This window comes from Musa acuminata, chromosome BXJ1-5, assembly GCF_036884655.1.
Source record: "Musa acuminata AAA Group cultivar baxijiao chromosome BXJ1-5, Cavendish_Baxijiao_AAA, whole genome shotgun sequence".
Classification (NCBI taxonomy): domain Eukaryota; kingdom Viridiplantae; phylum Streptophyta; class Magnoliopsida; order Zingiberales; family Musaceae; genus Musa; species Musa acuminata.
This window is the reverse complement of record NC_088331.1, coordinates 41,593,814-41,608,467: the sequence shown is the minus strand read 5'-3', so window position 1 is coordinate 41,608,467 and position 14,654 is coordinate 41,593,814. Positions and strand designations below refer to the sequence as shown.

General features: G+C 39.4%; 1 protein-coding gene and 1 long non-coding RNA gene across 2 annotated transcripts; one reads left to right on the top strand and one right to left on the bottom strand.

Annotated features, from left to right (window-relative positions):
• Window positions 1–5,331: 5,331 nt before the first annotated feature.
• Window positions 5,332–7,677, bottom strand: LOC135674334 (transcription factor GLABRA 3-like). The gene is made up of 3 exons (XM_065184101.1): window positions 6,543–7,677; window positions 5,885–6,325; window positions 5,332–5,800 (listed from the first exon to the last, which is right to left on the bottom strand). Exons 1-3 carry the CDS (start codon window positions 7,413–7,415, stop codon window positions 5,729–5,731), a joined length of 1,386 nt encoding a protein of 461 aa, XP_065040173.1. The 5' UTR covers window positions 7,416–7,677; the 3' UTR covers window positions 5,332–5,728.
• Window positions 7,678–11,991: 4,314 nt separating this feature from the next.
• LOC135674335 (uncharacterized) lies at window positions 11,992–12,914 on the top strand. The gene is made up of 2 exons (XR_010513589.1): window positions 11,992–12,054; window positions 12,163–12,914. It is a non-coding gene; the product is annotated as an uncharacterized LOC135674335 (long non-coding RNA).
• Window positions 12,915–14,654: the final 1,740 nt, after the last annotated feature.

Here is a 14,654-nt window from a genome sequence, read left to right as displayed (position 1 = left end):
GAGGACGATGCGCCGAAGAATCGGACGAAGCGTCGAGGGACCAATGACATGCCGAACAACTTGGTTAAATTGCTTAGGATTAATTGTCTCGATCGAAGTTTTGTTTTAATTGTGCAGGATTAACTATGATAACGATGAAGACATAAAGCGAAACAAAGTGTCGGAGTCAAGCGCGAAGGATTTGTTGCGAGTTCGAGAGTTCGACGGAAGTCCGAAGGTTCGTCGGGAATGCTACCGGAACTAGCCGAGAATGAGTTGGGAGCTTGCCGAAGGGTTTTTCAGAAGCTCGCTGGAAGGTTCGTTGGAAGTTCGCGGAGCTCGCCGAGAAAGATCGGAGCTTGCCGAAGAAGCTCGTTGGAACTCGCTAAGATCAAATCGTGAAGTTTAGGGGCTTGCCGGGAGTCCGCAGAATGGTTTCCGAGAGTTCATCGGAAGACCGCCGGAAGTTTGTCGGAAGCTCGCCAGAAGGAGTCTTGACTTGCGGACTTTGTAATAGCTTAGAAAATGTCTTTAAATTCATAGTTAGCACGTTAATTAGGGTTAGGATTAGGTGTTAATCCTATAACCCAAGTAGGGGCCAATTAGGCCCAAGTTCGGACTGGTTTGGACCAAGTTTGGAGCCAAACCAAGTGAGCTGAAATAGTAAAAGAGGTGGCACCGCCAGGGTTGGAGGTGGCACCGCCCAGGCTATGTCTCCCAGCGAGACTGGGCGGTGCAACCGCCCCAACCAAGAGGTGCAACCGCCCAGAGCTCAAGTTTCGAGCCCTACCAGGCGGTGCAACCTCTCCAGTCAGGCGGTGCAACCGCTTGAGCTCAGTCTTCGAGCTAGACTGGGCGATGCAACCTCCCTGACAGAGAGGTAGCACCGCCTGAGCTCGGTCTTCGAGCTCTGGTAGAGAGGTGCAACTGCCTTTGACAGAGGTGGCACCGCCCAGAGGCTCAGTCTTCGAGCTCTGCCAGGCGGTGCAACCTCTCCAGTCAAGAGGTGCAACCGCCTGATCCCGAAATTCTGGGATTTGATCGTTTTAAGCTCCAAATTTGAATTGGGTTGGGGCCTATAAATACCCCACCCATTCAGCACTGAAGGTATACAGATCCACACCGAATTCTTGATCTTTTCTGTGATTCTAAGAGCTCAAATTTGTGTAAAGTCCAAAAGTTCTCCTCTTTCTGTTCTTCAAGTCTTGAGTTGTAAAGAGAGGAGAGAAAGGATCTGTAAGGGTTGTCTCCTGAGCCCATTAAAAGGAGTGAAACTGTAAAAGGGCAGTTTGCCTTCGCCCATTGAAGGAAGGCAGCTAGTTGACGTCGGTGACCTCGTCGGAGGAGGAAACCAAAAGTGGAGTAGGTCAAGACTGACCGAACCACTCGAAATCTCTGGTTTGCTTTTATTTCGAGTACCTTATCATTACTGCAAACCTCCTACATAACTACTGCTCTCTGCGCCTTTACGAACAAGTTCTAAGTGCTGATCTTTTCGAATCTGCATTCGGACGTAAATCTGTGTTTTTCGTACGATCAGCTTACGTTTGTGTTTTGATTCTGCAAAACTGTCTTCTGCGCTTTTATGAACTAGCTTCTGAGTTTAGATCCCTTTGAAACTGTTTTAGACGCAAACTACGTTTAGACGTAAAACTGCGTTTAGACGCAAACTGCGTTTAGACGCAAACTGCGTTTAGACATAAAACTGCGTTTAAATGTAAACTGCGCAAACTGTGTTTAAACATAAAACTATGTTTTAGACGTAAACCTCTTTTAAACGTAAAACTACGTTTAGACGTAAAACTGCGTTTAGACGCAAACTGCGTTTAGACGTAAAACTGCGTTTAGACGTAAACTGAGTTTAGACGCAAAACTGTGTTTTGACGCAAACTGCGTAAACTGTGTTTAGACATAAAACTGTGTTTTAGACGTAAACTACTTTTAGACGCAAACTACGTTTAGACATAAAACTGCGTTTAAGACGTAAACTGAGTTTAGACACAAAACTACGTTTAGACGTAAAACTGTGTTTAGACGCAAAACTGTGTTTAGACGCAAACTGTATTTTGACGCAAACTGAGTTTAGACATAAACTGTGATTAGACGTAAACTACGCTTAATCTTAAGTAATCTTAGAATCGGCTTTTACATCGAAATTGTTTCTATCGGACGAACGCAGCTTTCATTTTTAAATCGCTAAAAGATTTCCGCTGCACTAATTCACCCCCCCCCCCCCCTCTTAGTGCTCTCGATCCTAATAGTGTGGCCTTTGCCAATACATTGTAGGGTCTCTTCCACCTTCGATTTTGTTCACTCCTTTGGCAATCGACCTTCATCCATCTACTCTTGGGTCACACCTAGATGAAGTATCGCTCTAGGACAGTCCGTCACCTAGTAGCTCCCGAAGTCCACCGACTTTGCTGAAAATGGTGTACCATTATTTGGATCCTGGGCCTCTGCCTTACCAGCATAATCTTCATTGCGCACCGCTTCCTTCATGACAACTTGAAATGGCAACATTGTGGTATATTCATCAAGAGTACCCGCCTCCGCATCCTCTTGTCCCGTGCCAAGGCCTTCTGAACCCAACTTCGCCTCCGCAAGTTGAGTCACCTTAGTTCTTCCATTAAATGCTTTTCCAAGATAAGGTGCATGTGCCCAAAAGCTCCCTTCGTCTTTGGCACCATGCAAGATGAGTCTGCTCCATCAGAATGAAGGACCCATGGAACAACATAATCTTGCTCTTAGCTCTGCAAGAGTTTATGTCCTTGACCTCTGTCCAAGGAAAGCTCTAGGCCTCCACTCCATGTTCAATCTTCTATGTTGGCTCCCTTCGTACGGCTTGGGTACTTCACCAAGTTACACCCAAGTTGCTCCGCTTCTCGTTTTTGCATTAAGTTGATGGTGGCCCTTGCGCCCACCATTCCACGGGTCAGCCCTTCCTTGAGTCTGATCTCTATATCGACTCTAAGTGTGCCTTTATTTGTGTTGCTTTGGGTTGCTCCCCCACTTGATCTCGCAATGCATCCACTAATGTATTCTCTCAAGCGAGATCATGCGACGACTCCTCACCACTCACTCAGTCCATTGAGTTTCGTGGAGTTATTTTTGAGGTACTCCTCCTCAACATGTGCGGTCTGTTGTACATGATTCTCCCTCTAGAGAACCGGGATCTATCCCTCCAGATATCTGTCCCATTCGAGCAATATCTCTCTTTGCTTCTTTCTCTCTAAAAGTTTCGGAGACCACCATCCCCTTGGACTACTCTGATTTGCTGAACAAACTGTGCATTGTTCTGCCTCTTGCAAATACACTTACTAGATTGCGACTCCACGTCAATACAGCCCCCGCTGCACCACTCAAAGCCTAGCAATATGCTGAACTCGTTGCACACTTCAGCCGCCTACGGATATATCCTTCACATTCGAAGAGAAAGTTTTAATGCTCCATGGCGCCGAGTTTCGATCGCCTTGGGATAGCCGCAAATATTCCATCGTCCGCATACAAGCCCTTGTATGAGTACCGAATTCTTCGAGTTAGCAATTCCCCTCACCTCTGTGAGCTTTGCACAACTCTTTCGGTCGCTGAGCAACTCATTTCACCTTGCATGGTCTCATTCTTTACCAAGTGTCTCGCTTACCTTGAGCACCATCAAGTGTAGTTACCAACGTTGAGCCATAGCTCAAACTCAGCCATCCCAACCTTTGTGCGCTCTGCATTCCTCCCAGCTTGCTTGTCCTCGTGGTGCCTCTTGCACGAAGGGTTGGTCATTCCTCTAAATGCCACTTGTAGATGCCCGCTTCTCTGAGCGACTCCTTTTCCCTATATCTCCATACCCGTTTTCCCTAAAACAATCGCGCATGCTAGCTACCCTCAACGCAGCCCCACTAGGTCCCCCACGTTTGCATGCCAAGTGTTTCTATGAGTGCTTATCCTGCTTTGATACCATCTATCATGGACTTAACTGGTTTTGCCTAAGTTGTGTAGCACCCTTGCTTGTCCGTCCGCAAAGGTCAGCCTCCCCGAAACCTCCCATGGTCCCTTAGAACCTACAAAAGAGAAAACAGATTAGAGAAAATGCCTCACTCGAGATCTACAAGCAAACATCTCCGAAAACACTTCATAACCAATGCAAATTATAAACAGACTTTACAAGCTCTGTACGATTGCACAACAAAGGGTCAAAATGGTCCACTATAGACTGAATATATCTCACAAGTGTCCACATGACAAAACCTTTATTTGCAAGCCTAAACCAACCACCAAACTCAACTAAAATGGGACTATTAAGCCTTCGGTCATGCATCTACATATTATGCAAAGCATAAACATACCAAAAGACACGGACATACATAAACATTACATCAAACATCTTGTTTAGAAGTTTGTCCGTGACAGTAGGTCACGATGACCAAACCACTATAAATACAATGACCAAACCACAGTAGGTCACTCTATTTTACATTTACTCTAAGTCAAGCACATTTTAGATATCAACTTTTATTGAACGTAATTTTTTAAAATCGTCGAAAGTTTTTTATAGCACTAGTTTTTTAAAATCTCCCTAGATAACACAACTATCTCACACGTGGTTTTCAATTTTGTGGATTTTTTGTGCACCGATCTTCTCACGACGATGAACACCTTTTTGGAAAATATAATATTTTATTTTTTGTTCTTCCGCTGCATATATGATGTCGCTCCTAAATTTTCGTACAGTGGCATCATAGCCAAGTTGTTCATGCAAAGATTAATTTTGAACTGCATGTATTATGTTTTAGAAAAGCTTTTGATGTCAAAATTATTGACGCAATGATGAAAAAGGACAGCAACATCCCTCGCAGAAGTGGCCAAAGGCTGCTTGCAGCCTTAGTCGTCCGTGTATAGGCGATTGGCTATCAGTGGCCTGCTTGTAGTGGTGCCCGCATCGACGAGTGACCTGCCCGCAAGGGTGGGTGCTCGTTTGCAAAAGGTGCTCGCCCACAAAATCGATGGGCAGCAAAAGGATAATTTTGCCCCTGTAAATTTTAAAAATTTTACATTTTATCTTTTCTATCTAAATTACCTAAATACCTTTCACAAGTCAAAATTTTCCAGCATATCCTGAATTTTAAAAATATTTGTTAATTAAAAGGTTTAATTAACCATTATTATTTATATAGTAATTCTATATAATAAAATGTATAATTTATCTAGTATCCTCGTATAGTAATTTGGTTTTCATATTATTTGTGCCACTATATACTGTTTTTTCCCTCAGAAGTAACAAAGTAAGCAAAATGACTCCAAAAAAAATGTTTGATGGCGAACATAAAATAATGAATAATATGTTGTGCAGTAACCACGAGAGTATCATGATGCTAAACCAGGAACCATAGTGCTAAGAACAACGACGACAACATAGACACTCCTACCTATTCATTGTTCTTTCCACAGTATAGATTGCCATGAAGACAAGTGCTCTTCCCTCGCAAGCTGATTCATGAATGGACGTCAACATCTTTAGGTTTTCTACTATCTTTTTCGTCCACTGAATTATGTTTACATCCATCTTCTGAGTAATAGGGATAACCAACTGCTCATCCCTTGCAAGCTACTTCCTGAGTGTACTCCATTAGCTTTCATTTTCCCTGAAGATCGAGGAGAACCTGCACGTACTTACGTGACACACACTGGTGCTCAGTTGACTTGAAGAAAGATCCGTAAGGGCTCAACGACCTGCTGTCATTAGGGAAGAGGATGCCACCAGCTATAATAATCCCATCACTCTTTGAATTGATTGCTTTATCATTCCTGGTGAGGCAACACTGGTGCTTCCAAACTGTAGTGGAGACCAAAAGCAAATCAGTAACTAGAAAACACAGCAGGAACAATCCACCAGTGAGGCTGTTGGATGCATCCAAACCTTGGATTTTATTGCCAGGGAAAGCATGCCATCGACAGTGGAAGATTGCACCGAGAGCAGATCCAAATGGAGGTTGCTTATAGATTCCACTATCTCGAACACCAAGCTTTCCCTCCATGGACAGTGCATCTCTACCAAAACCTCTTTGTCCTTCAAGGTGACGTTTACCTCGATTGGTCTATCCTTGGTCAAGATCCAGAGGTGCTCGGCATTTGATCTATCGACGTCTGATACTTTCCGCTTCTTTGCTAAAGAATTCTCGCCATTCACGATCTCTTTGTTCCTGTAATTGTCAGATGATCGCTTTGCTACATCAGGATGCTTCCTGCTCTCCGCAATCTCAAGCTCCGCTGAATCCTGGCAGGATTCCAACTCCAGCAGTCTTCTCTTAAGATCTTTCAGATAATCTATGGTGTTACCAAGGACGGATGCCTTGTCGACCTGATAAAAAGATAATTACAGCAAATTAAATTCTATAACAAAGGTGAAAGGTCAAAGATATATTTTCCCAAATAAGAGGCAAAACATTTCTAGCTTATCACCAAAATTTTGGATTCGGCAAAAATTGTCAGAAACTTCACATGAACAGAAATATACCGAGAAAACCATTTGATACCACTCTAGAAGTATATCTTCCGTCAGGAACTAATTCTACTACCTTGCTGATAGACGGAATAAGTGATCTCAAAACAAGAAATTTCTCCTTCAACTTCTCTCTTCTCCTCCTCTCTGATAAGACATGACGTACACCGGACTCTCCCTCTGGCTTGCAAGTTTTTTCCTGCATCCCATTTTCTTGATGCCTCTGCGGGCATCCGTCATGCAACCATGTTATATCCACTAGAAGTTTCTTTAACAGCTTCTGAGACATGCTAGTGAATGGTTTTGGTGGGTTCATATCAATTTTCCAGATTGCAAAACTGGATTTATGAGAAATCTTCGGGTAGCTTGAAACTGGTTTTACATGTTTTGAATTCTGTAAAATGACAGCAACTGCCTTTGCAGACCGTGAATCATCACCATCAAGATCCAGTGGAACTATCCTGCTAAGGCTTCTCTGTTGAACACCGTCAACAATCTGGTTGTTTTTACTTTCTCCCACAGTGCCAGAGACAACTCTCTGAACATTAACAAAAGACATCGGTTCATGCCCATCAGAATCCAAATAGCCATGTAGGACATTGCTGAACTCATCATCTATAAACTGCCTACTCTGAGTCTGAGATATGTCATTTAGCCCATCAACTCCAAATGCATCTTCTACCTTTTGCGTGGAGCAGCCATCATTTAAACTGCCATCTGAAGAACCTACAATTAGTTCTTCACGTATGCTTGTATGTAGCTCCTCGACCCTGCATCGGACTGGTTCTGTTTGTTCGATAGGGGCATACAAATGAAATGGAATGTGTGTTGGACCATTGCCCAATTGGGTTTGAGGATCAACGATCAGATTCTGGTCCTCCAAGTCGAGACAGTCATCTATGTTATTATCAAGATTAGGGCATAAATGATCTTCGTCGTTCTCAGGCATTCGACGACCGGATATAGATTGCTCATAGCAAATCGGATTTGGTAGCTCCCAGAGAGAACTTGTGATCTTCTCTATGATGGCAGGATCCTCCAAAATCTAAAGTCACATAAAATTAAAGGAGAAATAGTTGTATGAGAAGTATAATAGTTCAGAATACCTACTTGAAATCTTCATAAGAACAATCAAATAGAACTTACTAGATCAGTTGTTCCAAGCTCTAGTACACCATCCATGATAGGGATGCACACCACTGTCTGCAAATAGACACCATGACAAATCAAAGCATAGCTCGCCTAGACATATTTTCACTTTAAGATTATCGAGAGAGACTATCACGGTGTAATTGGTCATTTGAAACTAAGACTGTAATCGTACCTGAATAGATGCACTCTAGATGATGTGGGACGTGGTCCAAATTAATCATTCCGCGAGTAACATATCAAAAATTAAGGTAGTAGCCAATTTTAGCTTCGTGTTCTAATTACATATTTAATTACAACATTGGACAATTTAACTGGTTAGGTATACTACCTTTGCTAAAAGAGAGCGTGAAAACATCTTGCAATTTGCAAATTGAGAACCGTTCAACCAGATGTGTTGATTGTCTGCAAATGCTTTACCTGGCAATCTGAAGAACAATAGAAAACTAACATGTGTTAGAATTAAACTTATCAAAGGTGTAAGTTCATTCAATCAATCAAGAGGTGAAACGTATTAAAGGCCTAGAAGAATAAATCAAATTTACGATTGATTCTGGAAAGAGTCTTTTGAAAAGAAAAAAAAGATATTAAATATAATGAATATAATCTAAAGAACAACGTAAAACATTTAACTAAGATATATTGGAATTAAGATTATCAAGGTGAAATATATTAAGGGCCCATACAAGAATAAACTAAATTAACTAATGATTATTGAAAGAGTCTCTTGAAAAAATAGAGATTTATATTAAATGCAATAAACGTAATGTACCATATGGGGGCTATATAAGCCCCATCTATTGAGTTATGAAATATAAAGAGTTTTTGAGTGAAACATAGAATATTTTATCTTGTCATACTTTTCTTCGTATGATAGGTTTATCTCTTCTCCCTACATAGTTTAAAATTTGGTATTAAAGCTAAGTTAAGCTATAGCCTTTTCCTCAAGCATCATCCAATTTCAAATCCCTAGATTGATAAAAAAAAAATTACGATATATGATGCATCTAAATGAAGATCCTTCTAAGCTCCCAAGATATATAAGAGTTTGTAAAAGGAGTAATGAATGCAAAAGTGTAAAACTAACTCAAAGATAAAAAAAAGTAGAAAAAAATTTTATTCATGATTTACCAAGAGCTTGATGATATAATGTTCGAGATTATTACTCCAGTAAATACTTTAAAAGAGACTTGGGAAATGCTTCAAAAAACATTTGGTGGTATGGACAAAGGAAAAAAGCTCTATCTACAAGTTTGAACAATTATGAGATGAGTTTGAACAATTATAGTAAAACACTTTTGAATCTTGTCTGATTACATCTCAAAAATTATTCTATTATTCATCAAATAAGATGAAATGATGAACAAATAAGTAATCAAAGAGTAATAAAAAAATACTAAGATCTCTATATCCAAAATTTAATTTTATTATTGTAGCAATTAAAGAGTCTAAAGATTTAGAATAAATATCTTTAGAATAATTAATAGCTTCTCTTGAAGTTCTTGAACAAAGGCTTACAAAAAGATAAGAAGAAAAATCTATAGAGCAAGCATTACAAATTAAGTTTACTCTTACAAATTAAGTTTAATCTTAAATCTTTAAAAAGAAAGAGGTAATGGACAAAGAGGAAGATATAACAAAAATCAAACTAATAAAAAATTTTAAAACAATAAAAGTGATAGAGAAAATTCTAGCTAAAAAGGCCGAGGTTATGGTTGGGAATATCTTAAAAGAAAAGAAAGATGTTTTTCCTAAACCGAACTGGTTTGTATTTTTCTTTATGCTTTTTCTTACTATTACTAACCGATTTAGTTGCTCACATTCTAAGTTAAACTTATTTCTGATATGTATTTTTTTTATCAAATTTTCAAATCAAAATTTTATTTTGAAAGCACTAATCCCCCGCCCCCCTCTCTTAGTGTCTTTATGATCCTAACAGAGATGGCCAACTTAGGATTAATGATTTATTTCCTCGGTATCGAAATTATACAAGATAATAAAGAAATTATTATCTCAAAAGAAAATTATGTAAATGATATCCTAAAGAAGTTTTCCATGGAAGATTGTCACTCTACTATTACACTTGTGGAATATGACACCAGTTGACTAAGAAAAGTGAAGGTAAACAAATTAATTCAACTCTAAAAGTCTAGTTGGATGTTTAAGATATTTAACATGCACTCGATCTGATATATTATTTGGAGTTTGTTTAATAAATAGATATTTTATTCCTAAGATATCTCAATTAAAGGTCATTAAAAGAATTTTGTGATAATATTAAAGGGACAATTAACCATAGTATATTCTATTTATTATTGAAAAGGTTAGAGCTCATTTGATATAGTGATAGTGATTAGGCTGGAAGCTACAATGGAAGAATATAATCAAATTTGTAATTTATTTTAGTGAAGCCACATTCATATGATTTTTAAAAACATAATATATCGTTGCTCTATTAAGTTGTGAAGTTCTTATGTTTGTCATGTAATATTATTAAGAAAACTACTCCAAGAACTTCATATATAATAAGAGAAGTGAATCAAGATTAATGTTGATAACAAATCAGCTATTACCTTAACTAAGAATCCTATCTAGTATGAAAGATTAAAGTATATCGATACATAATTTCATTTTACAAGAGACCATATCAAAAACAAAAAAAGTGAAACTACTAAGATATACTCACAAGACCTCTCAAATTTAAAATATTTTAATAATAATAAAAAAGTATGTTAGATAGAATAAATTTAAGGAGAAAGAATATTAGAATTAAACTTATCAAGATATCATGAAAAAGTTTATTACATCAAGAGGTGAAACACATTAAAAATCTATAAAATAATAAATCAAATTGACTATTGATTTTTAAGAAAAAAAGATTCATATTAATATAATGAATATAATATGTCAACTATAAACTCCATATATGCTAGGCTATGAAATATAAAAAAAAAAATAAAACATAAAATATTTTATCTTATCATATTCTTTGTAGCTCTAATTTTTTCTCCTAACATATAAAAAGCTTTCACATGGTCAGGTAGTATGATACAAATTGCTGAACAAATCCAACGAGGTAATAAATAATAAAACAAAATAATGTGAACTTTTAGTAAGAGTGCATCTAACATACAAGAAACTCAAATGACATAATCCGATACTGCTGTTACGGCACACACGAATGCTCGGTCTTGCTTACGTTAAGAAGACATTAACTTTATGTAGGAAATACTTTGTCGAGAGCTGACATAAAGACACAATCATCGGAAAGCAATGATTCACCAAATAGCATAAAGGGATGAAAGCCAGCGACACAAAATAGGCAGTCACGTAGGTGTTCCGTGTTAGTTTCCCTTAAGCATATTTTGGAAAGTATACTTTCCTCAACATTATAACTTTGTCTGTTGCTTAGAAAAGAGATACATAGCTTAGCTTCTAGTCAAAATTAAAATCTCTTGCAGAATAATTTCAATCACATGTAGAGTTGAAGGGCAAAACTCTAATTCAAACTCATCCAATCCTTCATCACTATTTTTCACTGAGATAATTATGTACGACCTCGTCCATAAAAGTTTTACAATTAAAACATCGTAGCAATAGATAATGCAGATGGTACGCGATAGAACCAGTCTCAACTTTAATCATCAAAATGATGATGGAGGAAATTAATCATGATATCTTAGTTGTCCAGTAATCATTATCTTATATTAGCAGAATCATGCAGAATTAGAGACTTATTTCTTTAATCAAATATACAAAGCCAACTTCTTTACTCTGATGACATGTATACGAGATAAATTGCATTTGATAATAAAAAGAATCTTGAAGTGACCATAAAACAAAGATATAATGACAGGGAGAAAGACAACTTTAGATTTTTAAGAAAAGAGAGTACCCTTGTCCTATATTGAATGCGAAGGACATGCAAATCAAGTAGTACCATTCTGCATCAGTCAAATCCTCCGGAGACAATGCATCACAAGCCCTTCTCATCTGCTGATTGCCATCACCCGATGAAAGTGATTCATACAATTCCCTCAGTTGCTCGCTCCTCTGAAGGCTCATTTGGTCAGCTTCAAGTTCTATTGGTTGAATCATCTTCCTTGTTTTTATTTGACCATTATAAAATCCACCGTACCATTCTAAGACACTGACAAAACAAATTAACACGAAATTATGGCAAAAAGCTCAAATCACATGAAACAATCAATTGATAAAAAAGATTCACGAAGCAAAGACGAAAAGTAAATCTCACCAACCATATTATCTGGAGGATGGGACCAAAGAAAAGTCCTCTTTGCTCTACCATTCGGTAGAAAGTCTGCACATCCTATTTTATTGATATTTGATAAGATGAGACCTTTTATTTGTGTAGTGTTATCTTGGCATAGGCCTCCTAAATGGCATTCGCGTATACAGCAGTCTAGGAAGAAACCAAGGTGAGGAATCTTATCTAATATACTGCTCACTACCTTCCTTTTTATGACAACCTGCTATCGTTCCATAATTGCACACGTTTAATGTAGTCGCTTGATGATTTTGTCTAGAGAGAGAAGCTCTGAGAATTCGTGGGGGGTGATGGAGAAACCCCATCGCCGTCAGCATCTCGCTCTCCTGAAGCGTCGCTGGCTGTCACAGAGGCTCCCCAGTCGTCGGTCCCTCCGTCGGCTACTCCGTCTACGCTCGCGGCTCCCCACCTAGCTTCGCCCGCTATTTCTAAGGTTCCCCGATCTTCCGCCCTTTCTCTCGCTAGAGAAGATGCTGGTGAGCGCATGTCTCACAGTCATCCGTCCGTTGGGGGCGCGGGGTAATCGGCGCAGTTGAATGCTGCTAGAGCGGTGGCGCCTAACGGCGGTGAAACTGCTCAACCGATTGCTGCTGGTGCGAGGGAATCGGCACTGCCTTTCGGTCCTCTGTCCGCCGGGGGCACGGGAGAACCTCCTCATCCGATTCCTGCTGGCACGGTGGTGAAGGTGAAGGTAAAAGGGTATCTTGGACGGACCTGCTTGCTGGCCATTCTAAGGATACCGTTTCTTACTCATTTCTTTCGACGTTTGCTTTTGATTGCATCAAGATCTCCCCCAATGTTAGATACGATGAGAAGATTATGAGGCAGTGGAGGCAGCCCTGGGACTTCAACCTTGTGGAAAAGTTTCTCCTCCACTGCACATCTTGAGGGACTTTGTTTCCAAAACGTGGAAAGTCTCTTCGATGCCTCTAGTTTTGGATTTAGCCAATGACTTCTTTCTGTTTCGTTTTCAATCTGAAGTGGATATGATTTCAGTGCTTACTTCTGATCCGTGATCTTTCCTTGCATATCTTTTCTTGGTGGCTGAATTTTAACCTCGTATTTGAAACGTTGAAAACCTCCCCTATTTGGATCCAACTCCATGGACTGCCCGTGGAGTATCGGAGTAGACAAGGGGTTTTGGGCATCATGAATGCGCTGGGTCGTCCATTAAAGGTTGACGAATGCTCTCTGAAGATGGAGCAGAACAGGTCTGTGAGGGTCTGTGTTAGGTTGATCTCACCATCCCTCTGTTGTAGGGCTTGAGGACTGGGGACTAGCAAACCAGCTTCTTTCAGCCTTGCTCATACGAGAACCTTCCTAGTGTGTGCTTTTGGTGCGGGCATGTCGAACATCGTCTGAGCGAATGTTCTTAGTCTCTATCGAGTGAGACATGGCGGTGGAGGAAAGGTCAGATGTGAAGGAAATCCCTCCTGCTCCCACCTGGAGTCCCAGGGGCAGGGTCACGTAGAGTCCCACATGGATGCTACGGACAGATCAACCAGTTTTGAGTTTCTTGCAGCATCGGTTAGCCCATTTTGGCTATCTTTACTCGCCTTTTCCCTTTTACCTTCTCCCCGAAGATTGAAGTGGATGATAAATCCATTGGGTACCATCTGCTCCAGAGCAGATTAGGGAGTTGAGCAATGACAAAATATAGTATGAAAGCATTTGTAGAGAGAGTCAAGTCCCAAAGGGGCTGTGGACGTAAATGATTGTGTTTTGTTGACTTTCATTTTCTTTTACTGTGAGTGTTTTAAGTTGGAATTGTAGGGGCTTTAAGTTGGTTTTTTTGCAAGACATGCACTCCGATGCAAATACTGCACGTAGGATGGCATGTAGGCTAGGCCGTGGATGGTGCTCCTGGGCGATATCTGTGGAGGGTGCATCGGGCGGGATTGCTTTGCTTTGGAACTGATTCATATCCAGGTGCTCTCTTCTCATACTGCCATTATGTAAGATGGGAGAAATGACTCATGAATTTTTATTAGGATTTATGCAGGTATTTCTTTGTACAGTAGGAATTTATTATGGAATGACTTAGAATCACTTGATCTGCATGAGTTTCTTTGGGCTCTTATGGGTGATTTTAATTGTATTGTTTCAGCTTTTGACAAATTTTGTGGTAGGGTTTCACCATGAATTCTTGGAAACTTCAATAACTTTATTGCTAATTCGGGTTTAACGGATTTGGGATTTATCGATCTAAAGTTTACTTGGTGTAATAGCTGTCGAGACTGTGCCCGTATTCTTATATGACTTGATAGGGTTTATGCTAATAATGTTTGGCTTAATATGTTTGGTGCATAGTAGTTCTTCACTTGCCCTGTGTTTGCAATAATAATTACCCCCCGTTTGTTTTATGTTAATGGGCAAAGAAGCCCTTCTTCTCCTCTATTTAAATTTCATCTATTTTAGATTAAATATGATGATGTATGCAATATTTTCAACATGTATGAAATTTTCAGCATGCCATTCTATCTAAATGGCATTTCTTGCAAGTTGCATAGGCTTAGGGGATATTTGTCTTATAAGAATAAGCATAGTCAGGAAAAGATTGAGAGGCCTTAGAGCTAACTAAGCAAGAAATCTCCTATCTTAAGTTTAGAGAGTCTAAGGGTGTTCTTTATGAGTCTGATGGGCTTCAACTTTCTTATCTATAATGCAAATTAATTTGAAGTTGTGGTCTCAAGCTAAAATCAAATGGATTGGTGATGAAGATCAAAACATAAAGTATTATCATGCTGTGGT